Source organism: Lepidochelys kempii, chromosome 1 (genome assembly GCF_965140285.1).
Source record: "Lepidochelys kempii isolate rLepKem1 chromosome 1, rLepKem1.hap1, whole genome shotgun sequence".
In the NCBI taxonomy this organism is placed as follows: Eukaryota; Metazoa; Chordata; order Testudines; family Cheloniidae; genus Lepidochelys; species Lepidochelys kempii.
In genome coordinates, this window is record NC_136380.1 from 120,248,703 (window position 1) to 120,276,367 (window position 27,665).

At 42.5% G+C, this 27,665-nt stretch overlaps 1 protein-coding gene across 4 annotated transcripts in view; it reads left to right on the forward strand.

The window, feature by feature from the left end:
- TSGA10 (testis specific 10) overlaps positions 1–23,252 on the forward strand; it is a 200,730-nt gene extending 177,478 nt beyond the window's left edge. For all 4 annotated transcript variants that reach the window (XM_073352435.2, XM_073352455.2, XM_073352463.2 and 1 more), the window contains 3 exons: positions 15,908–16,110; positions 18,158–18,305; positions 18,802–23,252. In XM_073352435.2, the coding sequence (XP_073208536.1) occupies positions 15,908–16,110; positions 18,158–18,305; positions 18,802–18,944 (494 nt within the window). In that variant the 3' untranslated portion in view covers positions 18,945–23,252. The remainder of the gene's footprint in view (positions 1–15,907; positions 16,111–18,157; positions 18,306–18,801) is intronic.
- Positions 23,253–27,665: the final 4,413 nt, after the last annotated feature.

The window sequence follows — 27,665 nt, forward strand, 5'->3', positions numbered from 1 at the left end:
TTTATACCAGCTGAGAATCTGGCCCAGCATTTACTTTGTGCCCTTTGTGTACAGCCCAGTTTCATGGTTTTGCTGATGGGCCTTTATACTTCCTATGTCACGCGCTATTCTACTGACCATATTCTCAGGCAGCACTGAGGATGTTGGGGGAGCTCAAGTGCACATTCTTCCCCAGTAATTCAGTAACAGAGCTGCTGCTGTTTCTCCATTTGGAACCAGGATGGTGTCTCCTTTTCCCAGGACCCCTGCACTGAACCAGGAAGCAAGAGCAGCTGGGAGGATGGCCATGGTGGTCCCTATCTTCCCTCTCCAGACTCCTGCACCAAGCTGGGGAGAGATGAAAGCTAAGGGGGGGAGGGTATACCTACCAGATTCCTCACTCCCCAGACCCTGGTAGTGTGCCAGGAAGCAATGGGAACCTGGTGGGGAAGCTGGAGATGGGGAGGCTCCCTGGAGCTGTTCTGCAGTTCCTGAAGTTGGGAATCCTTACCTCATTGCTGCTTAGGAGGCTGGCAAGCAAGCTTAAGTGCGTAGTTAGGAGTGGGGGTGGGGACAGACACATTTAGCAGTGCTGCTCTCAGACCTGTCCTCTCTCCCTTGCTGAGAAGGCCTTTATGGATATTAGCATGGAAACAGAAAACCCCTTATCAAATATTTTTACTGGCTTTTTTTCAAAAAAAGTCATATAGTCGAAAAGCGTCTGTCAGAGCACCCGTTAAAAAATCAGCCAGTACAAAAAAAATTCAAGTTAACCACATTCATTTAACAGGAAAAGAGCTGCTGGAGCTGCTGGATAGTGATTCCAAAAGTAACATTCTGCAGGTGCAAACAAGCCTTTCAGGGTATGGATGACGCAGACCTCTGGAAGACTCATCCTTCTTTTTAACCGGGATATTGAAAGAGGTTTACTAATTGTCTAGCATGCTCAGCACATTATTTATTTATGGTCTCCCATAAACTCCTTTGAAAGGCTTTATCATTGCTTGCTCACTGTAAACAAGACTGGAATAACTGGGCTAGGGTTACAAACGTATTTAGTATATGATATGAAATACTCATACAAGAACCCTGGACCATTTCATAACTGTATGAAACTGACTAAGCATATAAAAGAAGCCATCATGCTATTTTCTATGTATTCACTGAATAGCTGTGGGGGAAGGGAATAAATAGAATTGAAATGGCTTCTGACATTTTAGCATGAGCTAACTAGGGACAATGTTAGTTTAAATATGGAACAGATTGCTCTATATTGACCTGAGGTCCAGAGTGTCTCATTGTGGACCTTTCTCCTTAGAAATCTGATCATGGCACTGTTTGTCCTGGTATTGCTTATCATGTGACACTGGGTTGGAAACATTTGCTTGTGGATACGTCGTCTTCAGTAAGATATGCAGGCTGTGCCCATCCTCACTAAATACCCAGTGGTGGCTGGGTTTGGAAGGGACATTATGCAGCACCCACTGAAGAGGTGTAGCAGCAGGTGTGCTCCCCTAATGCCCTGAGAAGCTTCTGGGGCGGTTCACTACTGCATCAGCCACCAATGCTGTTCACAGCTTATAAGGCATGGCTGAGCTCTGGCCCCTGTGATAACCAGTGAGAACAAATTAATTGATGGAGTAGTGTGCTGACCAGTACTGCAAACTGATGACATAGTCTTCAGTTATTTTATACTGTAAAAAAGGCCTGCCCTCTATTCTCACCAACCTAGGAGTACATGCAAATTCATCATTCTCCTTAGCCAGTGGCAGAGACAACTCAAAGAGCTGCTATCAAACCCCTCCAGAACATAGCTCTTCAAAGGAATGTGTGGCTAGATGGACACAATCTGTTCCCAAGTATGCAAGGCCATCAGCTCTGCTCTTTCCCACTTGACACTGCATTGCATCCAAACCTCTGCTAGTTCTGGCAACAGGCCACTTCTATCCTTTAAGTTTATTAGACCTTTCAAAAGATGAGACGCTGCTGGGTGGGAAAAGAGTGCTGGTCTAATTATGCTGAATAGGGAAACAAACTGTATCGTTATTATGATGAGGTGCAGTTCACGTTTCGTGTATAGCAGTTTGGAGAGGGTAAGATTGCTATGTTCAGTGTTCGCAACAGCAGCTTGGTCCCTTCCATTCAATTTAATCTCTAGATTTTTCCAGTTACCTGGAGAACCGGTATTAAAGTGTTTGGTAAGGTTGGTGGCATGCTGACTCCACACCCAAACACAACCAGCAGTCAAGGCTACTAGAAAGGCCTGTGGAGATAGTTGGGGATGGCTTGGTGGCTGTGTGCCTTTAAATTGAACAGGAAATGTTTTAAAATAGTGTGATTGCTGTCGTCTTGGCTGGCCCTGGGGACCTCCAGGGCTAAAAGCGTGAGTCTTTACAGCTTGAGCTAAAGAGCCAAGCTCCATGGCTTGGGGCTATAGCAGATTCACATCCTCTGTGGATCAGATACAGAGTGGGACAAGTGACACACACTAACCAGTGGGTCACGGTAGCAAAAACCGTAATTAGCCCTTGTGTGAATGCACATGTGAGGATGGCACAAGCAGACTTCTGCTGCCCATTGTGCTCCCCATCTCAGAAATAGAAACAATGGAAGTCCCTGTGTCTAGGCACTGCACCGTCGGTGCACCCACAGTCACTATGCACCCCAAAAGAGGGGGGCAGAGGAAGAGAAAGGGCTATACTCTTCTCATGCATATTGGCCAACAGAGCAGGGGAGGTGTACAGGGTTGGGATCAGGCTGTATCATCCACAGGCAGAATTCCTCTCTCCCTCCTAGAGATGCCGTTCGGCTCTGCACTCCCAGTGCCTGAATGCCAAACATAACATACATGTTGACTTAAAGATTACCAATACATTTTGAAAATACGTAGTTGAAAATCCGTCAGCCATCTTCACCCATCTTCACTTACTTTCCAAGACCTGAGTTCAAGGTTCTGCTTTCCTCTGCCAGAGTCAAATCAGAGTTGAGAATCCAAGTTCTCTACTGTGATGACATCAGTTATTGCAAAGGGAACACAGATTCCTGAGTTGATTTTGGCAGCCAGGGCAAAGAGATTTTGAAATATTTGGGTTTAAAATCTACTGGCTTGTCATTTTTAAGTCAGGATGTGTTTTCCATTCGACTCTCATTTAGGATCTCTAACTATTTTTAACATCTTAACACCTTTTCTATCACCCGCCAACCACACTTAGAGAAAAAATAAACTACTTCTTTTATCTCACATGAAATGAATCAAATGTAAATAAACTTTTTGTTTATATCTTCATCTTAAGGGAGGCTAAATCCAAAGATTACCGTATATACTCAATCATAAGCCGGTTCATTTATAAGCCGACCAAGATGGATAAGTAAAAATGGAAAAATTTTATGACCCATTCGTAAGCTCACCTTATAATTCCCACCTTATCTGGGGAGGGCCAGGGAGGATGTCTCTGGCCTCACCACAGGCTGCTTCGGCGGGCTGGGCAGTGTGGCCAGAAGCAGAGAGACTCTGACCCCTCCTCTTCCCTTCTGGCTCTGCTGGCTGTGCTGCTTCTCCTTGCTCCCTCTGTTGGGGGGAGGAGCTGTGTCCCACCCCTCCCTCTCTATACCCGTTCATAAGCCGACCCCCTTCTCTGAATCTTCCCTTTTTTACTAAAAAAGATGCGGCTTATGAACGAGTATATACGATAATTACGTTTGTTGTGACATTTCTTTTCTTTGCAGTAGGAAGTAATCTCTCAGGTGTTTCATTGGCTGGTTCTTGCTCACATGCTCAAAGTCTAACTGGTCACCATATGTGGGGTCGGGAAGGAATTTTCTCCCACATCAGAATGCATGGCAATGACCTTCGGGTTTTTTTCGTCTTCATCTGCAGTATGTGGGCGCAGGTCACGTGCTGGGATTATCTGGTTATATCTCACAATCATTTCCTTGTCAACGCGGGGGCCTTCGAGACTGGTGCACCTCAGTCCTTCCTGTTCTCCCTGTGCACCTAATAGTCTAGTCTCCTGTGGACTGTAATACTTCAGTCTAATTTTGGATGTAAGGTTTACTGTGCAGTGCAGATGGTGGCCTGAGATGTACATGGGATCCAACTGGATGATTCATTGGTCCCTTCTGGCCTTACACGCTATGATTCTATTTCCATGGAGATGAATTGACTGTTGCAGGTAGCAATAAAAATAAACGCCCTCCAAACAGCTAAAATGTTGAAACACCTTATAACAGATCAGAAAGTCCCTATTTATGGAAAAACAGCAATAATTCACACACAGCCTGTTCCTTCTTCCACTTAAGTCAATGGGAGTTTTTCAGAATTGAGCTCATGGTGCTAATACACAAGGAAATCATGTAATCTCCAGAAATAAGATTAAACATGGTGTAAAACGTTCAAATGATATATAAGTCAAGTTTTCAGAACGCTTGCTGCTCCTGAATTTTAAATTTTAAAAAATTAAAAATTCTGCACACAATATTTTAAAATTCTGCAAATTTTATTTGTCATAATAACCCTACATAATCACGCCAGTTTCAATTATTTTGATCATTTATTTCAAAATACCTGTCAGCAAGTATGTCTGTAACAATACAGAGACACGCAAATTCTCCCAGGAATACAGAGTTAAAGAAACCCCTATGACAACCCAGTTCCCGTTTCTCTGGCCCCTTCCCTCCACCCCCTGAGCCCAGCCTGGGAGCCAGACACCCACAACCCTTCCCTCACCCCGAACCCAGCCACAGTGCCCCCCACAGCCAATACACCCAAACCTCCTTCCCTGCAAAGCCCAGCTGTGGGCCCCCCCTTGCCCATATACCCACACCCTTTCACCCAGACACCCGCACCCTTTCCCCCCACCCGCGGCCCAACTGCGGAGCTCCCCCTTGCCCAGATACTGGCTCTGCCAGGTCCAGCAGCCCCTAGTGGCGGCCAGAAGCACTGCAGCCCATTTCTGTGGGAGAAAGGAAATTATGTGCGCACAACATTAATTTCTGCAAAATTCTGCATTGCGCAGTGGTGCAGAATTCCCCCAGGAGTAAAAGATTGCAAATGTGTTACCTCAAATATGTGATTTGTTTTAAATGTGCTGTTTCCTTCTTTGGCACTGTGGAGTGTTCAGTGTCTCGGTTGCCATCCTCAGACCCTGAACCAGCTTCATTTCAGTGAATTTTTTTTAATTTATCCATAGGAGACCCAATACTGCAGGCACATCACACAAAACTCCCATTAATGGAGTTCCACACACACATAAGAACGGCCATACTGGATCAGACCAAAGGTCCATCAAGCCCAGTATCCTGTCCTCTGACAGTGGCCAATTGCAGGTGCCCCAAAGGGAATGATCGGACCGGTTATCATCAAGTGATCCACGCCCTGTCACCCAATCCCAGCTTCTGGCAAACGGAGGCTAGGGACACCATTCCTGCCCATCCTGGCTAATAGCCATTGATGGACCTATCTTCCATGAATCTATCTAGCTCTCTTTTGAATCCTGTTATAGTATTGGCCTTCACAATGCCCTCTGGCAAGGAGTTCCAGAGGTTGACAGTGGAGTTCCAGAGGTTGACAGCTCTTCACAGTCTGCCTGGGACTTAACTATCTTGAGTAGTTTTGTATCATCTGCAAATTTTGCCACCTCACTGTTTACCTCTTTTTCCAGATCATTTATGAATATGTTAAATAGGACTGGGCCCAGTACAGATCCCTGGGGAACACCACTATTTTCCTCTTTCCATTCTGAAAACTAACTATTTATTCCTACCCTTTGTTTCCTATCTTTTAACCAGTTACCAATCTATGAGAGAACCTTCCCTCTTATCCCATCACTGCTTATTTTGCTTAAGAGCCTTTGATGAGGGACCTTGTCAAAGGCTTTCTGAAAATCTAAATACACTATATCCACTGGATCTCCTTTGTCCGCATGCTTGTTGACCTCCTCAAAGAATTCTAGTAAATTGATGAGGTATGATTTCCCTTTACAAAAACTATGTTGACTGTTTCCCAACAAATTATGTTCACCTATGTGTCTGACAATTTTGTTCTTTATGATTGTTTCAACCAATTTGCCCGGTACTGAAGTGAGGCTTATTGGCTTGCAGTTGCCAGGGTCACCTTTTTAAAAATTGGCATCACATTAGCTATCCTCCAGTCATTTGGTACAGAAGCTGATTTAAATGATAGGTTACAGATCACAGTTAGTAGTCCTGCATTTTCACATTTGAATTCCTTCAGAACTCTTGGGTGAATACCATCAGGTCCTGGAGACTTATTACTGTTTAGTTTATCAGTTTGTTCCAAAACCTCCTTTAATGACACCTCAATTTGGGACACTTCCTCAGATCTGTCACCCAAAAAGAATGGCTCAGGTTTGGGAATCTCCCTCACGTCCTCAACAGTGAAGACCGATGCAAAGAATTAATTTAGTTTCTTCGCAATGGCCTTATAGTCTTTGAGTGCTCCTTTAGCATCTCGATCGTCCAGTGACCCCACTGGTTGTTTAGCAGGCTTTCTGCTTCTGATGAATTAAAAAAAAAATTTTGGAGTCTTTGGCTAGCTGTTCTTCAAATTCTTTTTTTGTCTTTCTGATTATATCTTTACACTTCATTTGCCAGAGTTTATGCTCTTTTCTATTTTCCTCATTAGGATTTATCTTCCACTTTTTAAAGGATGTCTTTTTGCCTCATAGGCCTTGTTAGTGGCCTATGACCTCACACAAGCTTGCAAAAACACTTAAGCATGTATATCACTTTCCTCGCGTGAGTATTAACCCAACAGGTCTTTAAAATCTAAACTCGCATGAGGGAAGTTATGCACATCCCTCAATATTTGCAAGATCTGGGCCATCATTTGTAAAGTGACAAGGGAATGGCTTGTAGAATCGATGGCATGATATAAATATACCATGTATTCCCTTTTGTCTCTTAGGCCTGGTCTACACTGGGGGTGGGGATCAATCTAAGATACACAACTTCAGCTACGAGAATAGCGTAGCTGAAGTCAACATATCTTAGATAGACTTAGAATCATTTACTTCACGTCCTCTCGGCACAGGATTGATGGCCACTGCTCCCCCGTCGACTCTGCTTCCTCCTCTTGCAGTGGTGGAGTTTCGGAGTTGATGGCAGAGCAATCGGGAATCGATTTATCGCATCTATACTAGACAAGATAAATCGATCACTACCCGCCGATCCAGCGGGTAGTGTAGACATGGCCTTAGGATAAATGACTGTGTACAAACCTTAAAAACAACCCATCGCTGTAGGAGAACATTGTGTGTGCCTTTTGGAGCCACTGAAAAGTTATAAAAATAAAAGTAATTGACTTTTGTGTTGAGAAATTGTAGTAGGACTGACATTCTGGAAAGGAATTCAAGGAAGGAGAGTGAAAGAATATATTGTCCAGAAAATCCAGGCTTTGAAATTACAAGAAAAGTACTTCTCTCTGTCTTTCTGCATAAAAAAGACTTTTTTTTATATCTAACCAGGATTGCATTAAAGCAATATATGTAGGAAGCTTACTTCTCTTCAAAAGAAGTTGTTTCTAGTTGTCTCATACAATTTTTTGATAGGGCTGTTTTCCAAGAAAGCAATAGACTTTTTGATGTAGAGGTAGCAGTTTTCTCTGTAATAAACTCTCTTGGAGGATCTATTATGGATCCAACCAAAATTTACAGCTCATGTTGCACAGCCGCTTAGAGGGGGGAAAAAAGATATCAGAGCTGCTTAGCAAAACCTTTCGGAGATGCTTAGTCTGATATGAAAGCATAAGGTGTGTACACTGAGAGAAACACATGGTATGTTAAAAAACAAAGGGAAAATATGTAGGCTGAGATATCCTAAATGTTATATACCTTATAAAGCCTGTCTTAAAGTAATTTGCTTATTTACGAATGAACAAAGATAAAGTAACATGGAATGAAATATGCATCCACAAACAGTATGTTATAAAACAATGATCCTGGTCGCCCCCTCTCCCTCCCCCCCAAAAAAATTTGCATTCGTTCTGAAAATATTTGCTTTTAAAAATATGCTTGGAATACATGACTTTGCTTGCATATTAAGGTCATGACTTTCAAAAAGGCCTCAAATTTAGTCTGACTTTGTACCTGCATGATGTTGTGGTGATGAATTATTATAGACCTATTTTACAGCCCTTCGATATGTAAGCACCTCATTTTCAGATACTTAGACATCTTAGTGCTATAAAATACATCTGTAATTTTTTGTGCCTGCAAATATTTGTGGACACAAAAATGGAGTAATATCTGAGGCTACCTCTGAAAAATTAAGCCTTACAGCTTCAGTTACTTTTAGTGTTAGAGAAAATAATTTTCAAATATATGGCAAGTGATATAGGACTGCAGATGGATAACAGTGGCCAATGATTATTTAATCATTCTCTTTTTCCATCTCTTACGAATGTGCAAAATCACCCACGCTCACCTAGTAAATATGTCAACAACAAAAGTTCCTTTTTTATCTCAAGATTAGTTCTACAGGTTTAATCTTATTGTTCAAATAACTAGAGATAAATATATTAAAGAATAACCTTCACATAATGGTATACAGTCTGATCCTGCAGTCTTTATGCAGGTAAAACTCCCTTTGCCAGATCAGGCCCATAGTCTTGAAGAAGGAAGAGAAATTCTGTTTGAGAAAAGTTTGAAAGCAGACGAAGACCTGCAAATTCGGCAGATAACATGCCCTTTTCTAAGTGTGCTCTTGTAAAGCACTAGCAGAATTAAGGGATTCTCACCTCAATATACATGTGGCTGGCAGTACTTTTCCATTTATTGACACTTATTTCCAAAATGAGGGCAAACTTCATTCAAGAGGAGGAAGGAAATCCCATAGTTCTTTCAAAACCCCTTATGTCAAATTAGTTTTAAAGAAACAAATAAAAGATGCAGCCATGAGTGTGAACATATTCTGAATGACTGAATATGATTCTGAATCATCGCCCAGTACCCTTTATTACTTGACAAAGTTATTCAATAACTAATTATTTTTAAATATCTTAAATGATTTTTTTCTACCCAGTGAAGCAACAAGCAAAGAATAGTACTTAGCATTAATATAATGTTTTTAATCCATAGATCTCAAAGTGTAGTCCAAAGGTGGGTATCTTTAGCCCTATTTTACAGATGGGGAAACCAAGACACAGGGAGGTTTCATGGTATGCCCAATGTCAGACAACCCATAGAAGATCTAGGAAAAAAACCACATCTTCTGATTTCCAATCCTGTATCCTGCCCACTGGACACCATGTCTCTCTAAAAAGTAGAATGCACAAGTCTTGGAACTTTTGTGTGTTCTTCCTGTGAGTAATAAGCAGAAACAACAACTGAATTGTGCTTAAGACTTGATACCAAGTTTTACTGTAACTTGGCCTTAATTTAAAAAAAATTACTACCAAGGACTCTTGGTTCCACCGTGACTATCTCTATTCCCCAATCCTTTGACTTGCCACATCGCAAGTCATAAAAGCACATTGATAGCCCAATGACTGAAAGAGATAAGAAAGAAAAGTGTTATTCAAGGTGAATCAGAAGGCCAATGAACTGAGGAAAAAGGTGAGTGAAATATTTATTTTGTGGATAGCCACTGCATGCCATGGCTACTGGGCCTCCACTGCCCCTCAGAACCCCACACTTTTAAAGAAGAGTCTCAAATACTCTTTAGACTGCTACCTTATCCTCCCTTCCCCCAGCTTCCATTCTTTGTTGTATTCACCCGTTGTCTTTTATCACTTGCATAGACTGTAAGCTGTTTGGGACAGAGACTCTTTTATTATGTGTGTAGCCTGTCTAGCCATCCCCCCCTCCAATGGGGCCTCCATCCTTCACGGAAGCCTTTGGGAAACAGATATAATAAATAATCTGACACACTTGTTATGCTGCCTGCAGTAGCTCTGCCAAACTTGTTTGTAGAAGCGGTAGTAAATCCTGCACTGGCTAGGTCTCCTTTCTGAGTTGACAGTACTGTTCTACCTCTCTCTTTCCTGCCAGACTTGGCTTCTGTCATAGCAAAGACTATCACAAAAGCAAATGTACAGACTGGTTCCTTAAAACAGCCTCCTTCCCAAAGGATAAACAGATCAGCTATGGCTCCTAAGAATGCAACTGTCACAACTTTGCCATCCAGGGTCAGGTCCATACAGATTCAGATAATTTCTTTGAAAATAATTACAAAAAGCTGCTTGCCATTAGTACGAGAGTGCTCTCTTCCCATCTTTTGAGATGATAGCTGCCCCCCTAACATGGCTGACAGGGATGCTGAGTTTTTCAACCTTGAAGAAGTGTTATAAGAAGAACATAACTGCTTGATGTCATCTTCTCCTATTTATTTATAAACATTATTATTATGGTAACATCCTGTGATGGGGCAGACTAGACCCAGAGGCCACACCCTGTCCCAGAAAGGAGCCTAAGACAGTCTGCTGGCAGGGACCAGGGGAGCTGTGAAGGAGCTCCTGGCTGGCTGCTGGGACTGAGTAAGGACTGAGCCCAGGGAGGGCCACAAGAAGACTGTGACTTCAGGGAGGAAGCCCTGGGGCTACAGCACCATACTAGGGCCAGGACAAGGTAAAGACTATATACCCTGGAAGGGGTTTGTTCTGTCCCACATACAGTGTGTGTGACTTGGCTGGAGTGCTGAGTCACTGAAAAACCACCCGAGAAACCACTGACATAAACTAAACAATTGCAGACACACCCAACTAGAAGAGGGTGCTCATGAGAGGTGGGTACCGCCCCATTACACACCCAAAGACACCAATGCATTACTATTGTGCTAGGCACTGTCTACACTAATAGCAAAAAAACATGGTCCAAGTATATACGATGAGAGACAGTAGATGCTTACAGACAAACTAACAGGAGAACAAGGTAACAACGAGACTATTATGTTTAGCACAATAAGCAGTGATCACAACATGTCAGCTGTCTAGTCATTGTAGATTGTTTTGAAGTATCACTTCAGAGGTGAGTTTTGAGGGCAGTTGAAGAAGGACAATAAGGTAACTTTGTGGTTTTTACAGAGAGTTTCTAGCGCCCATAAGAGACAGTCCAGGAGAAAGTACAAAAGTGGGAATTCTGGCATCACTGGCAGCATGGAAGGAGATGTCAAATGCTCAATATCCTATAAGAGATGTTAGATCAGAGGCAAGCCATGAGGATCTTCAAAGTGAAGGCAAGTCATTTTTGTTTGATGCAGTGGGAGTCAGTAGAGGGACACAAAGGGGTGTGTGTGTGTGAGACATGGTTAAAGCGATGAGCCAGGAATGATCTTTGTAGCAGAACTTTGAATGGATTTAAGATGGCATTTGTCAAGGCCATAAAGAAGGAGGATACAGTAGTGCAGAGTGAGATGAGGGCCTAAATTAATGTTTTAGGTGTGTGGACAGAGAGGAAAGGCGCTGATCTTAGAGACACTCTAGAGGAGGGAGCAGTAGGTTTGATACGTGGCTTAGTCATATGTGTCTAGAAAGACAGCTGCTCAGTTTATACACCTGAGTGAGCAGGAGGGTGGTGAGGGAGGATGGTGGCAGTGTGCATAATTACTGAAGTAGGGGAAGGGAGAGGGCTTGGGTGAAAAGATTAAGAGCTCAGTTTTTGCCATATTGAGTGTAAGTTGATGGATGGACAGCTACCAGGAAATGCTGAAGAAACAGATGGAGACTTTAGTTTGGATGTAAGGTTATATGAATAAGTGATTTAGGATTAAACTTGCCACCTTGTCCATTACCACAGGGGCGACCTCAACTTATTACGGGATGGGGGTGGGGTGGGGGAATGGATGGTTCCCCTCCAAGTGCTGGTAAATGTGTCTTATCTGGGCAACCCCAGACGTTAATTGTTATTATTAATCATGTTTCTGATGGTAGTGCCTAAGGGCCAGCCAAGAACAGGCTCCATTGTGCTAGGCACCATACCAACACAGAGAAGTAGACACTCCCTGCCCTAAAGAGTTTATAGTCAAAACAGACAAGACAGACACAGGGTGGGGAAAGGTGTGAAAGCAGAGTGAACAATGTGGTGGCAGCAAACAGCATGTTAGTGCCATGGTTTTTTTTTTATTTTTATTTTTTTTAGTTTAGTTTAGTTTAGTTGGAGAGGGTGAGCAAAAGGGAAAGGGGACATAGAAGGGGATGAGGGGGGCAGAGCAGTAGAGAAGAGAGTAAGAGTGGCAGGTGTGACGTGACTGGGAGGGAGGGAGAGGGTTGGAGCCAGTCAGCAAAGGGCAGAGAACGTCCAGTCAGGTCTGTAGAAAGGTCTCTGAGTGCCCAAATGCCCCTGCTTTGGCTGCTTCAATGATGATGTAAGCGTTTATACAAAGTGGAACAGCTTCAACCAGAGAGACTGAGAGAAACACTTCAGAACTGAACCCAGGTCTCCCATATCCCAGGCAAGTGCTCTTATCACTGGGCTAAAAGATATTAGGAAGGTGCCACCATTACCTCTTTCTCCTCCTTGTCTGGTGTTTCTTGCAAAACAAAAAATCGTAGACACCTGACTCCAGGAGAAGGTTCACAGCTATGGATTCCAAGCAGAGATAGGTGCCTCCCTCCACCCTGAGTTTAGGCATTCAAGTCCCAAAGAGGAGTGGGGCTTAGGATACACCTTCTCATTGGCATCTGCTGCTGGCTCGCTTTGGCAGGGAGCCACCTAGCATTCTGGCTTTTGTGGATCCCATTCTTAGGCACCTCTCTCTCCCTATTTGTTGTATAGGGAGCCTGGGTACCTAACTCAGGCTTTGTTGATTCCAGTGATTTTTCTAGGCACCTAAAAATTATGCAGTCTGTTTGTGAATCTGGGCTTTCATCTCTAGAGAGTGGTGAGAATCAGTGAGAGAATCATCTGGTTCCAGTTGTAGTAGCACTGTCCCAAGTTACCCAGCGGTTTCTAAACCTCTCTAGCACTTATGCTTAAGAAGCATTAGACACGTTTTGCTCTGCTAAACTTCCCTGTGAAATCTTCCTCACTTGGTGGTTGGTGGCAAACTGCCTGTTAAAAGGAATCTTTCTGTCAAAACCACAGTAGTGGTTACAGATACCAGTCATCTGGGCTGTGGGGCTCTGTGGGACGCAGGATGATTCAGCGGAAACGGTCATTTTGGGAGAAAAGAATGTATTAGAACATGGGGGCTCATGAGGCAAGCACTGTTAGCTTTCAGGGAGTCCTGCATAGTGAAACCAGTGCTATCCTGGGCAGAAAAGCAACCAGTGCTGCATTATTTGAATAAACAGGCACCTGCAGTATTTTCTTGTGGGAGGAGTCTAATTTTGCAGGGGAATCCAGTCACCTAAGCAATGATCTGAGCCATATTGCAGTTCTCTCCGCAGAACTTCCTGTTACAGTGTACTACTGCTGGCCTGGAGTTGGAGAGATTAATCCTTGTGCACGAGAGCTTTTCCCTCTCAAATAGCTGACACTCTATCTTAAGAGTTCAAGTACCACCACTGTTGGTTGGAGACCATGGGAAATATTTTTCTTGGTGTCACTCCAAAGCCGTTACCATTACCTCCTGCTTGCATTCTGGCATTCTGGCTTTTGTTTAAAATTGCTTTTCTGTCAGAATCCCTCAGATCTGAGCTTCCACCCTCAGAGCTATCTGAGTAAGGGTGTCTGGGCACCCGGTTGACTCATGTCCCTTAGTGATCAGCTGCCTTCAGGTAGTTTCTCTTAACAAGCCCCCGGGTGAGACACCTCATCCTTGTTGTCTGGATTATTCCTTCACTCCCTTGGAGTCCCTGTGCGCTGTACACCAGAGAATGACAACTTCTGACAATATTTTTCCTGGCTGCTGAGGTTTCTGTGAGAAGAGAGAGTAACAGTTCTGCAGCTCTGTGTTTTCATCTTTTCTTTCTTATTTTAGACAGTGATGACAATTTTTTTTTAAGAATTGCCCTTTTCTTCATTCCTGTCCAAGACCAATCATCTACTTTCACCTCTTCCGGGAGGTGTAATGCCCAGCTATGGACAGCCTTGCCTAGTGGTCAGGGCACGAGGACTGCCTAATGGTTGAAACAGGGACAGCCATGCCTAGAACCCTGAGTCAGGAGCCAAGTTATTGAACCTGGGGAGTGAGCCGGAGCCAGAAACCAGGAGCCAAGGGCCAGAGCCGTGTTCAGAAACTGAATGCCAAGTCCAGGGAGCGAGCAAGAGTCAAAACTCAGGAATCAAAGGTCGGAGCTGAAGTATCAACCAGAGTAGGAGCAGGGACAGGAGCCAGGAATGGGAACTGGGAGCAGGAATCGGGCACCAGAAGCAGTCTGGAGAAAGGGCTAGGAGCAAGGGAGAGCAGAGAACAGGACCAGAACTACAGCTGCAACCATGGAATGCTATGGAGCAGCTGGGTATCCAGGCCTGTTGCAGAGTTTAAGTCTGTGCCTCCTGGAATCTTCAGGCAATCAAGAGACCATGTTCATCAGCAGAATCAGCTGAGGGCCATGAGCAGGGGCTGGGTGGGTCCTTGGCAGGAGGTAATATTACTCAGGCTTTGCTCTTCCCTTTCTAACAACCAGGAGTGCTTCTGGCACACACTTGGTGTCAGCCTGCAAAAGTTTATCCTAAAAGAACCAATGGGTTAGGTCAGCTTAACTACATCACTCAGAGGGGTGGATTTTTCACATCCCTGAGTGAGGTAGCTGGGTCAACCTAACTTTTTAATGTAGACCAGTCTACAGTGCTGACACCAGTGGGGTGACTCTTCTGACAATTTACTGTCTGATTTTTTTCCCCCCCACATACTGTCTCTCTTTTGTCATGCTTGTCTTAATTGAAAACTGGGTAGCGTTAGAATACTACCCTGAGGAGTTGTGTTAACTTATACAGTGTTAAACATGACTTTGCAGGCAGTGAAGACAAGTCATAGTAAACATCCTGTCCAGTGATTGTGCTTAAGCCTTTGGTTCCAGTAGAATTTACTCATGTCCAGAAAAAACTATGTAAAACACAATGGTCCCTGTAACACTCACTGCAACAGCAAGTTGAGCATCACATTAGTTAATATGTCTGCAAGGTTGTGTTCTAACACAACCTAATTTTCTAGTGAAGACAAGTCCTACAGGACTGCCTGACTGCTCCCAAGAATCCCAGACGTTAGTACCAGAGACTGCAGAAGTTAGGATTTCGTCTGTAAATGTTGTTCCTGTATTTCATACACCAGTCTGAAATGGCACTCTCTGACAGTATTGATTTTTCAGTTACTAGTGATACACAAGTGCCTGATACTTTAAGACTTGATCCTGCTGCCATCAACATCAATGGCAAGACTTCCATTGACTTTCTGTGTAGAGAGCAGGCCCACAGGTAGTTAGTGTTTTAGGGTTAGTGTTACTTTTCTTGTACCTTTTAAGCACTGTGAGATTAACTTGTTGTTTAGTTAGGAGTAAGCGCTATTTCTGCTTGATGGACCAAATTCACCCCTGGTGTAAGTGGGTGCAGCTATTTAAGTCAATGGAATTTCCACTCATTCACTTACCCCAGCAGTGAAACTGGCCTGATGCATTCATTGTTGTGGCTTTCCATTTTAACATTTCTCTCTTCTTCAGTGCGATGGAAGCATTGCCTTGGTATTTAGGAGAGAGAGAGCAAGAACAAGAGTGGTCAACTGTTGTCAGTTTGCAATTGACAGTTGCAGTGTTGATGTAATTTGACTGGTGCTGCTTTATATCGCTCCTATGACAGGAGTGACACGGTCAAAGATACAAAAGATACAAAGATACAGGAGCATCACTTACAAATAAAATTGTAATTTAGCAAAGTGAATAAGAAACAGTAATATCAAAACTCCTCAAGGGGTCAAAATAAAATGTTCTTTAATCACATTTTCTGTAATAACAAATCTGAAATGAGAAAGTGGAGGAGCTAAAATGAATTAAGGTTTACTTTCAAATAACCTTGTTTCCAAATGTTTCTGTCAACAGAGAAGGCTGTGCCTTCCCCAGTGATTACAGCAGACTCTCCAGGAGGAACTGACAGCCAGTCCACACCAGCCTGGATTACTATAGCAAGACAGAAGCAAAGGGGCATGCAACAAGAGCTGGAGCCTACTAAAGAAGAGAAACTTGTGGCTCAAGACATTAAGTCAGATACAGAAAAACAAAATAAGGAGACGGAAAGAATGGAGGTGCTTACAGGAAAACTTGTTTAATGCTTTTGTGTAAAATTGCTGTTGTATTCTTGGTTTGGATCACTTGCTATTAAATAATTGTGTAAAATCTAATTATTATTGATACTTAATTGCAAAGGCTCTGATCCTGCAAACACTTGTGCACATGCATAGTCCCATGACTACTCTCATGAATAATTTTACATATGTGAGTGGTTGTGGGATTGCTCCTTGAGTGTAAAATTACTCATCTGCTTAAATGCTGGCAGGATCAGGCCTAGCTTTGTGTATATATACACTGAAGTAAATTGACTGATGTGCTAAATTGTGCAATCCCTACTGAGGGAATCTGTTCTTTTTGTGTGTATTTAACCCCCCCCCCCCCACACACACACACACACATATTTCATAGTAATCCAAAATCTTCTCAGTGATTTAAGCCTGACAGAGCAACTTGGTTTCAAAACTGCCTAGTCAACAATTTTCAGGGTCTGGAGAAATTAAATAAGGTAAAAATAACTTTTCTGTTTGAAACTCAGTGACAATACCAAGATCTTGTGAAGGCCAAGTCTATAACAGGGTTCAAAAAGAAATAGATCAGTTCATGGAGGATAGGTCCATTTATGGCTATTAGCCATGATGGGCAGGGATGGTGTCCCTACCCTCTGTTTACCAGAAGCTGGGAATGGGCGACAGGGGATGAATCACTTGATGATTACCTGTTCTGTTCATGCCCTCTGAAGCACCTGGCATTGGCCACTGTCAGCAGACAGGATACTGGGCTAGATGGACCATTGGTCTGACCCAGTGTGGCCATTCTTATGTTTTTATATATGTTCTTATGCTCTAGATTTTGGCTCTTTGTACTGTGATAAATCAGACTTACATGTGATGGTGACACTGGATATTAGCTAGCATTGCCTCTTAGAAAATTCATGTTAAATAATTCCTTACATGAAGCTCTCCTGATAGAAAGTAAAAAGAAAAGGAGTACTTGTGGCACCTTAGAGACTAACAGATTTATTTGAGCATAAGCTTTGAGGTTAGTGTATTGTATTCTAAAATTTTAAAATAGGCCTCTCTACAGGATGACAAACGATAAATAACGGCAGTGTGATTAACAAGAAATGTTCCCTAATGATGTGTCCAGATGAGATTATAAACCATAATAATGTTTGTACACGTTCACTACACTTAAAACATAGTGGGTCAAATCATCCCCTATTGAGAAATTCCTTCTTAAAGGCCAGAAATCTCCTGATTTCAAGTTGCATTGTATCCTGCAGATTGCACCATGTGGACTGGTTCCATACAACAGCTAAGGGACACGATCCTTCTAGCCTGTAGGTACCCCAAGATCCTGCTGACCATAGGGCATGAAGCTCAATGCCACTGCACTGCTCCTGTTATCTCTGTCACACATGGTAACAGGGTTCCTTCCAGAAACATACTACCATGGATTCCCACCACGGGGGAGTTTCACCAGACAGTAGGGGAACCCAAGGGAGAATATGCTGACGTGGTCAGCATTGCCTTCCTTAAGGAAATCCATGAGGATCTGAAGGAAATTGTGCCTCAAAGAACATCTAATCCCATCCCTAGCTGCCTCCACCACCACAGAGTTCTCAACTCATGGAGTTGGGGAGAAGAAAGGGAAACCTATGGTAAAGCCACAACTCCTGCAGTGTGCACCAGAAACCATTTTCTGCCAGGCGTGACTTCTCCCTATTCACATTAGCAGAGGGATGCATATGGCCGAGAGTAAATTTGCAGTGAAAATAACAACCTTCTGCAATCATTGCTGTAAATAAGACAAAATACAGAGGCACTTTTTTAAATTGCAAAATTAGCGTCCTGGAAACAAATCTCAAAATGTTAAAGCTTTATGAACTGGTGATAACTTGAGTGAAATAAATGGAACAAGTGTGTGACAAGACTTTTCCATGGTTATGCAGGAGCGTGTTTTTCTCTCCTGTGTTGCTCATGTTCTTTTAAATTCCCACTGTTCATTTTCGCTGAATTATTTAAAACATTTCGACCTGCTTTTTTCCCCCAATGTAATTAGGGGTCAATGAAGCAACAAGCAAACTTCATCAGGAGCAAACCATCACATTTAGGACCTAAAACTTCATCTGAAGAACAGAGGAATGAGACAAAGTCTGACATGAACGAGCCTCTGCCAAGAGCCAACTTGCTGTCGCATCATGTGCCTGGTATGAAAACAAATGCTTGAAATACTAATGTAGGCTCCAATCCTGCAGACTCTGAAGCGTGTGGATGACTTTGCTCATATGAGCAAAATTGCCCATGGATCCAGTGTTTGCAGGATCCATGCCACAGTGACTTGTCTCTTTCCCACTTCTCACTGTCTGCAGTGAGAGCAAGAATTGTAATTGTTTCTTTAACACTAGTTTCCAAAGTTTTACTTTGAGGAATGCTGCTTATGATGGGCTAATTCTCAGTTAAATCAATGTGAGTTGGGGGCATTGGACACTTCACTGGATTGGGACCTAGATGCATTGCCCCTGTTAGAGGAAGTCAAGTGCATGCAAATGTTGCATTTTGATCTGTAGTACCATTTTAATTCTTTGCTAATGCACTGTAGAATAAGTTTCCATGTGAAATGAAAAGGTTTATTTAAAGAAACAGGTGAGGTCTGTAGTTGAGCATCAAGCTAACACAATGTAAATATGTTTTTCTTCACACTAGCTCAATCCTCAGTGCTGATAGAGAGAGAAGAAATGAACCAGTTTAAGAAAGTCAGTCATTCTGCTCCAGATCAGCCATCATGGATGGAACTTGCCAAAAAGAAATCACAAGCTTGGAGTGATATGCCGCAGATTATAAAATAGGGTGATACATCTCAGACTAATAGTACATGCTATTTTGGATAATTCAGTAGTCCACGTAATTGAACTTCTATAGATTAGTTAATCACAATGAAGAATCTATGGTACATCAGAAGGGTTTTGTTATAAAGCTTTGAAAAAAAGAGTGCAATAAGTGCAGTCAAAAAGTTTACCTTAAACCTTCTGTAACAATCCGGACAGCACTAGAAATGGTTTAAGAATAAGCTTCTTTAAGGACATACTTACACCTACTTAGAAAAACATTCTGCCTATATACATTGTGTATTTCCCCTCCAACCCCAATTAAATTTGCATAAAACCAGTATCTTTGTTAAATCTTGTTGAACTTTTTGTTGCAAATATTGTTACACGGCTCATTATCTATTTGTGTATTGTCCACTGATCAGATCATGATAATATAAATCTGTTTAACTGGCATTATCTGACAGACACTCTTTAAAAATGTTTGGGCCAATGAGGTATTCATGACTTGTTTTCAGTGAGTACTCTATCAGATATTCAGAATTTGCTGTTTGAATTGTGTGATTGGTTAGCTGAGTCACATGGTATGGTTTCTGTTTTCTGATTTGATTCCTGAGGTATGAATAAACTTGTTTGTGCATGAAAATGGACAAAAATTCCTCCTGAAATATTTGCCTGAACAAAACGGGCTCCACAAATGGGCACAGAAAACCAAGCAAAGAGGAAACAAATGTGTTCAGATTGAATTGGAATCCCATGTATGTATTCATGAATGCTCTTCTCCAGAATTCACCCAAATGCGCATGTTCTGTTTTTTATGGAAATTCATCATATTGGTTTGTGGCACCATATTCAGTGGCAATGGATATGCTTATGATATCAAAGATGAAGATTATGAATTCAGATAAAGATTAACGAGCCACTGTATGGGACTTGTTGAGCCCAAACTCAAATGTTACAAAACCAGGAACTGAACAGTTAAGGTGCTTCTTCAAACACAATACAACCTCCCAGCCTTAACTCTGCCCTCATCTGAATGGCAAAAGGGACTGGGAATAGCACAGTATGTTAACAAGCTGTAACAATACTATTTTCATTGTGCCCACCGCAACTCCAAATCAGGATCCCTATTTATGCAGTTTCATGGGCCTCTCTGCTGGTTGTGTAGCAACATTGACATGGGGAAGTAATTGCTGCTGGTTGATAGAGATCACGCTGAATTTATTGTACTTCCTCTCTTCCTGCTGTACAATCACAAAGAAACTAACAACAATCCATTAGGAAATTTCCTAACATTAGTGTCCTCCTGTTAAGGGAAACAGTCTGTCCTCCCATAAAAACACTAGAGCAGTGGTTCTCAGACTGTGGATCAGGACCCCAAAGTGAGTTGTGACCCCATTTTAATGGGGTCACCAGAGTTGAAGCCCAAGCCCAACTGCCTGGAGTTGAAGCCCGAGGGCTTCAGCCCTCGGTGGTGGGGCTCAAGTTACAGGCCCTCTGCCTGGGGCTGAAGCCCTTGGGCTTGGGCCCCCAACACCCAGGACAGTGGGGCTTGGGCTCTGCCTGCCGCCCACCTGGGGCAGCAGGACTCGGGCGGGCTCAGGCTTCAGTCCCCCCTCCTGGGGTTATGTAGTTATTTTTGTTCTGGGAAGGGGGTCGTGGTGCAATGAAGTTTGAGAACCCCTGCACTAGAGTAAGGCTGGGTGGTTGTGCTATATCTATTTAGCAACACCTTGATGTTCACTTCCTAGTTTTTATAAATTTATGGGGGGCGGGGTTTCCTGCCAGACTATTCTTTGCAGGGATATGTAGGGAAACTTTAACTTAGAATGTCCTGGTTTTCTAACCCATGAGTCTGAGATTCTGAAATCTCATGTTTCATAAGGGTCTGGGGTGCAGAAGGCAGTATGTGTTTTAATCAACTTTAATAAAGCGTTTGTAAATCAACTTAGATAAAGAATAAGACATTGACGCATATGAACACTTGAGATAAATAAGCTGTTTTCATCAGATCTCCTTACTACTAGAAAATGAGGGAAATAAAACAGAATATATGGGTAAAAAGCATGTTTTTGAAGATTTTCAGTTTGGCGTTAGTTGCTCTTTAGATATTCTAGTAAGTGTATAGTACAACTCATTTATTTAAAGAATAAAAACAGAATAGAGCTTCTGTTAAAAAGGTAAATGTCATTTGTATCACAGAATTTAAAATGTTTGTCAGTCTTTTGAAAACATAAATATGAATCTGCTGTTAATGTGTCTAGTCTTGCAGTTCTTATTCGGGCAAAACTCCCACCGATCTCATTGGAATCACAAAATTCAAGACAACAGCTTTTGTAAATGTTCGGAAACCAGGAGTAGGAGAAGTTTAGCAATTCAGTCTTAAAGGCAGACTCCTGTGGATTTGGGGGTAATCTTAAAAATGTGAAAATCATCCTCATCAACTGTATATTGGTCATGTTAAAAGTGGAAATGTATTCAAGCACAAAATTCGGATTCAAATCCAAACTGTCCCAAGATTGTTTGCATGAGCAACCTTCACTCTTCCCTTTGTGCATGTGCATTTCCCATATAGTCTTTAATCACAATTAATAATCATTCATTTCTCAAATCATAGAATACAAAATCACAGTTTATTCTACAGTTATTTCTTAAATGTATTGTAAGACACTCTCTAATATAAACAGATTCACTTTTCAGGTACCGTAACACAGTCTTAAAAAGCCCCAAAAACTAACATTAAGAAATAACTCATGAAATCACAATGCAAAGTTTATTTAAAGTACTGCATTACAATTTGCATAATTCTGGAAATAAACTATTCCACATTAAAGGGAAAATGTAAAACATAAAATTACATTTTAAAAAAATCGATGTTATCCTTTGATTATTGCCTGTTCAGATCCTCGCTGAAGAGTAGAATGTTTTCTGGAAATTAACTTGAACTAGAGTTAGTGGTATGTTATATTGCTTTAAAGTTTTCTCTCTGTTATAAATTATTTAAGATGTATCTGATCTCAGCTGAATTTCTGGGGAGTGAGCAGTCCAACTACATGGGACAATTCCAAATATCTCTAAGGAAATTCTCTGTTTGACAGGCAAATGTACAAGATAAAGGAGGTTATTAATAGAGTGATCTAGGGTTTTCTACACAATATTCTTAGACTCACAAACATACAAAGAATGGACTCCACACATAGTTTTGAGAGATGAGCAAATTCCCACAAAGTGCAGCCCTAACTCTAATGTGGGCTTGATCTTGCCACCTTCTGGATGAAATTCTAGTTGAATTTGAAGTTAGTGGGGCCAGGATAGCATCCTTTATGTTCAATACTCTCACTAACTTGACTTTGCCAGGAACAGTGACAATTGGCTCCTATAGGCCTGCTTGTGGATCCACTGAAATCAAACTAAAACTTACAGTGATTTCCATTCGAGAAAGCTCTGGTTTTACAGGGTGGTCAGTAGTAGATGATGCGTGCTAAGACCTTAAAGGATTAGTCCATCAGAATGGCATCAATTTAAGTATCTTAAATGTCGGGCCTGATTTTGCCTCAAATAGGTTATTGTATCAATATTATCTAGTGCTGGAGTTTCTTTATTTTAGAACAAAAGGTCATGTGACTCTGCTATAGCCAATTGCTAAACAATCACTATTATCCACCAACATGGAAAATACTGCAAAACTATTTCAGATCCTGCATATTTTCTCTCAGCCAAATGGACTGTTTTTGGCAATCCCAGGATGTAATACAAATGTATTTGGGCAAACTGATTTATGGTTTATATTCTTGACTGTATGGAAAGAACTGTGATCAATTTTACTGTAGATGTCATTCTACTTTTCCAGCCCAGAAGCAATATGACTGACTCAACATGATCCATTTTACTCAACTGCAACAAGCACAATACAGTATCCAGTAGCAAATCTACTGAAATAATATTGGAAAAACCAAAGATAATTCATGGCCTTTTCATATAAAGTAATACAGCTTTAGTTAAATTCAAACAAACAAAAAGAAAAAAAAATATAGAGGTGAAGACCAGAAATCCTTAGAAGCTTTTTTCTCTCCCCAAAGTGATGGACCATATGTTGTTTAAAACCAATTCTTCTGCTTACTGTTTAATGATCAAGTTCAAGTTTTGGAAGTGCTATCACCCCCAAGGCTAAAGTAATGAATATAGTGTAAATTAAATTGTATATTGTATGTGTCTGAATGCAGAAAACTGTAGATTTTTGTGACTTAAACAGTGTTTACTATTTTGCTTATTATAATATAGCTACCTCTTAACTTTTAGCTCAGTAATTTTAAGTAAAAAAATCACATCTAAACCATTTTTAATGTATAGCAAAATGTAATAAATACATTTTTAAGGCTAAAACATCTCTCTGGACTTTACTTCAAAATGGGGTTGTGTCATCTGTTGTATTTAACAGAGAAAACCGTTACAAAATCTGTTCACTTTTTTTAGAGACAAATAGATATTTGAAGTCTTACCAGTAAAAATGTTCAACAATAGTTTAGCAAACAGCTTGTTGTTTTGTGACACCATTAATAGCCTGTTAGTCTCAAAGAGTATAATAAAATTGCCAACATGTTTGCTTCATATATGTAAGCAGAGTCAGAATGAGCTCTACCCTGATATCTGGTGATGAGCTGTGGAAAAGGACTTCAGGGGCTGATCTCAGTTGCATGGGCATACCCACCCTGCCTAGCATGATGGACTGCTTGCCCAAAATGGTCACTTTGGCTGCTGTGGGATCCCCAGTCTCTTTGTTATTGGGGCAGAAGTAATAAAGGGTTGTTATCCTGGTTATGTGAATCAAGGACAGTAGAACTGTACTTGGCATTTTATGACAGAGGGACTCTCCCTCAACTAAGTAGCACTTGCTAGGCAAGGGACATGGGTTCCAGAACACAGAGAATTGAGAGATGCTGGGATAGGTATATGTATCTGGTAGCATGGGCCCCTTCTGAGGATCCCAAACACCACTTTGATCCTTCCTCTCTCCACTGTGTAATAACAAAGTTAATTGTGGCTCTATTAGGAGTCTTGTTACATGCTGCGGAGCTGAAATCACTGATACCTACGTCTAAACATTAGACCTACTTTGGATTAGTGGTGCACCAGCACTGAGGCTCCCCTACTACCAGCTAAAAATCACTGAGGGCAGAAATCACTAAAGAGCTGAATTACAGGTTTCAGAGTAGCAGCAGTGTTAGTCTGTATCCACAAAAAGAAAAGGAGGACTTGTGGCACCTTAGAGACTAACAAATTTATTTGAGCAAAGCCGATGAAGTGAGCTGTAGCTCATGAAAGCTTATGAGAGTGGAGCAGATAGCTGGGCGGCTGGTGGAGAGGAGAGGTGCAGCTGGTGGTGAAGACTGCAGCAGAACCCCATGGAGAGGCGTGGCAATCAGCCGTCGACCCGCGCAGCAGAGCACATAAGATGCCCCCCTTACCTCCCTCCACTTCCACCCAGTTTGGGAGGTAAACTCTGCAGATGAACTTCTGAACTCTGGGGGGGCTGCACTGACCAAGGACAGAAACTGGGGGTGGGGTGACTATTGGGTTGCTGGACTTAAGACCCTGAGGGGAAAAGGACACTGCCAAACTTACTTGGGGGTGGGTCTTTTGCTCATGGTTGGTGTTATGAGTCCTGTTTGTGGTATTTCCCCGACATAATGCCACATTGTTTCCCTCCTTTATTAAAAGGCTTTTGCTACACTCAGGCTCTGTGCTTGCGAGAGGGGAAGTATTGCCTCTTAGAGGCACCCAGGGGGGTGGTATGTAATTGTCCCAGATCATTGGGCGGGGGCTCGAGCTGGTTTTGCACTGTGTTATTGAAACAGAACCCCTAGATACTGAACCCGGCCCTTGTTGCTGCCAACTCTGACGGGCAGAAGGGTTACATATAAATGATGAGCACTCTACTGTGGGAGAAAAGGGTTTAATTACAGGACTCTGTTTATGGTTGTAACTTTACAGGTTTGTATTGTGAAAAAAACAAGCAACTCTGAGAAGATTTGGCAGTGCAGCACCTTCCATAGAATCCTAGGGTGAAATTCACCCATTTAGAGAGCCAGAATAAGGTCTGTGTACTATTTAAGTCCCCAAAATAGGATTTATGTGCGTCTTATGTGATGCATAGGCTTATGCTCGCTTTCTTCACATGGCTGAATTTCACCCTCACTTGCATATTCCCAGCATTCATTGATGTCCCAGTAATTAGTGTAAATTGGTGAGGTTCTTCTGTATGATGTTTTATTGTCTGACATCAAAAACTTGAAAACGCTGTCAGAAGACTTTTATTAATTCTAATACACAGATAAGTCTCCATCTCATGATGCTGTTCAATGCAGGGGTACCAAGGTGAGGTGTATGTCTGTAATCCCTTCCATAGCCTTTTGCTTTGTAATATCTTTCATTGTCTATATTTTACCTAAACATTCCAGTTCTTTATGTACATTGGCTTTATTTTCAGAACCTTCCCTACCTGGTTTAAAGCAGCTTAAATGGAAGTCATCCAGGAAAATGTTAAACAATTTCCTCGCAGCAAGATCCAAAATATACCCAAGAACTGTGGGTAAATTCAGTAAGGTCTGTGGAAAATTTTGTTGATACAAAGTAGATTTTGAAATCATTCTATCTTTTACCTTTGCTCTCTATATCTTTCATTGTTGATTTCATTATGTTTCAGTATCAGAAATATGAGGATTTATTCAAATTTTTAATCCTCATGTGACTTTGATTTATTTATTATGGATTCTTTGCAAATAAAATTGTACATGCTGTATGTCAATAATTCTAATGAATGACACTCTGTTCTATTCAAGTTCTTATAACACGTGCGTGTCATGGTGTAATGGGGTACTGCTCTTTAAGACCCTAGGGAATAATGTGAGAGTCCAGTTACCACGTTCTTTGTGTCCAGGGAAGCAGATGAAAGCTGGAAAATAACTGAAGCCGTAATTGGGAGAGAGGAAGATGGTTCCGGGAAACAGTCAGTGTCTGGGAGAGGGGAAAGTATGGGGGACATCCCAAACGATTGTTTCTTTAAAGGTCTGGAACCAGGAGCCTTGTAGAGGGGGTGGGGCAAGGCTCCTCTCTCTCCTAGCCAGCGCAGACAGGAGTTTGGGGTTATTGCGGTGGATCAAGAGGCTGATTAGATGACTGGGCAAGGGAATCAATAGGGTGCTCCAAGCCCAGTCAGAGAGAGCTGCTGGAGGAGCTGTTTAGGAGGAGGAATTCAGCCAGGACCCACCCAGCCCCAGGAAGGAGGTCTGTGCAACTCCTGAACTGAAGGGGAAGAGTTTGCAGGCCAGGGAGGCCAGGATTTGAAGCATAGTCCCTAGAAGGAGGTCTGTTAAACCCTGAATCTCAGGGAGGGGCACCAAAAGGGGCTCTTTTGGGAGCTGCATGGTGTTCAATAAATTAGACTCCATGAGAGAGGGAATATTATTTTAAAGATTCTGGATGTAAGTGTAGAGTTTGGGGGTTTTTTGGAACTCTGATGGGATATGCAAGAGTTAGGTGGGGCCAGATGGGCCCTAGCAGCTAATTAGGCTGCGAGCCAGGGAGTAAATTGTTGAGGAACAATGTCTCCGGGACATGAACCGGGGGCGGGGAGGCCTGTAGAAAGCCAGGTAGCTAGCTAGAGAGAGAGAGGTGGCTGCTAGGGAAGGGCAGTCACTCCCTGGAAAGAGGGAGGAATGTTTGTGGCTGCAGGAAGGCAGGCTGCACAGACTCCGTAAGAGGAGGGAGTGGAGGAGCTGGTGAACCCAGAGAAGTAGCAAGCCAGTTAGGTAGGAAAAAGCCCCGGAGAAACGGCCTTAAGACCACAGGCAGTACAGGTCTAGGCTGTATGTTATAGGGTCCCTGGGTTGGAACCCAGTGTAGAGGGCGGGCCTGGGTTCCCCTACCAACCACTGGGTAGTGACTCAGGGCGTGGGAGACACCTGCTGGACAGCTGGCACGGAAAGACTGTGATTTCCCCAGAAGGGGAGGGACTTAGTGACCTGGCTGGAGGGCCAAGCCACAGACTGGAAGTGGCAGCACCAAGAGCAACAGAAGGTTCTAGACTATTCTCAGTGGTAGAAGAGGACAGGACAAGGAGTAATGGTCTCAAGTTGCAGTGGGGGAGGTTTAGGTTGGATATTAGGAAAAACTTTTTCACTAGGAGGGTGGTGAAACACTGGAATGCATTGCCTAGGGAGGTGGTGGAATCTCCTTCCTTAGAAGTTTTTAAGGTCAGGCTTGACAAAGCCCTGGCTGGGATGATTTAATTGGGGATTGGTCCTGCTTTTGAGCAGGGGGTTGGACTAGATGACCTCCTGAGGTCCCTTCCAACCCTGATATTCTATGATTCTATGATTAAGCCACATACAGAGAGAAGACAGGTGGAGAGAACACTGGGGAGGGTGCAGCTGACAGATGGAACTAATCCCCAGAATGACCAGCAGAAGGTGTCATGAGTGGAGAGGGAAACCTGTCAGAGGAACCTCAAAGGAAAACGGAAGCAGGGTGCCTGCAGGACCATCCCAGGTCATGAGGGGTGCCCTGGGACGGCAGCACCTTTCTACAGATGGTATCGGAATGCCTACTAATTCATACTAATGCCTGGTATACCCACTGGATTCTGGGACTCTTTATGGTCTGTTGATTTCCTGGAGTTTGTAATTAATCTGTAATTAACTCTACTAAGCTGCCTGAAAACAAAATCTAGTGGAGAAATATCCT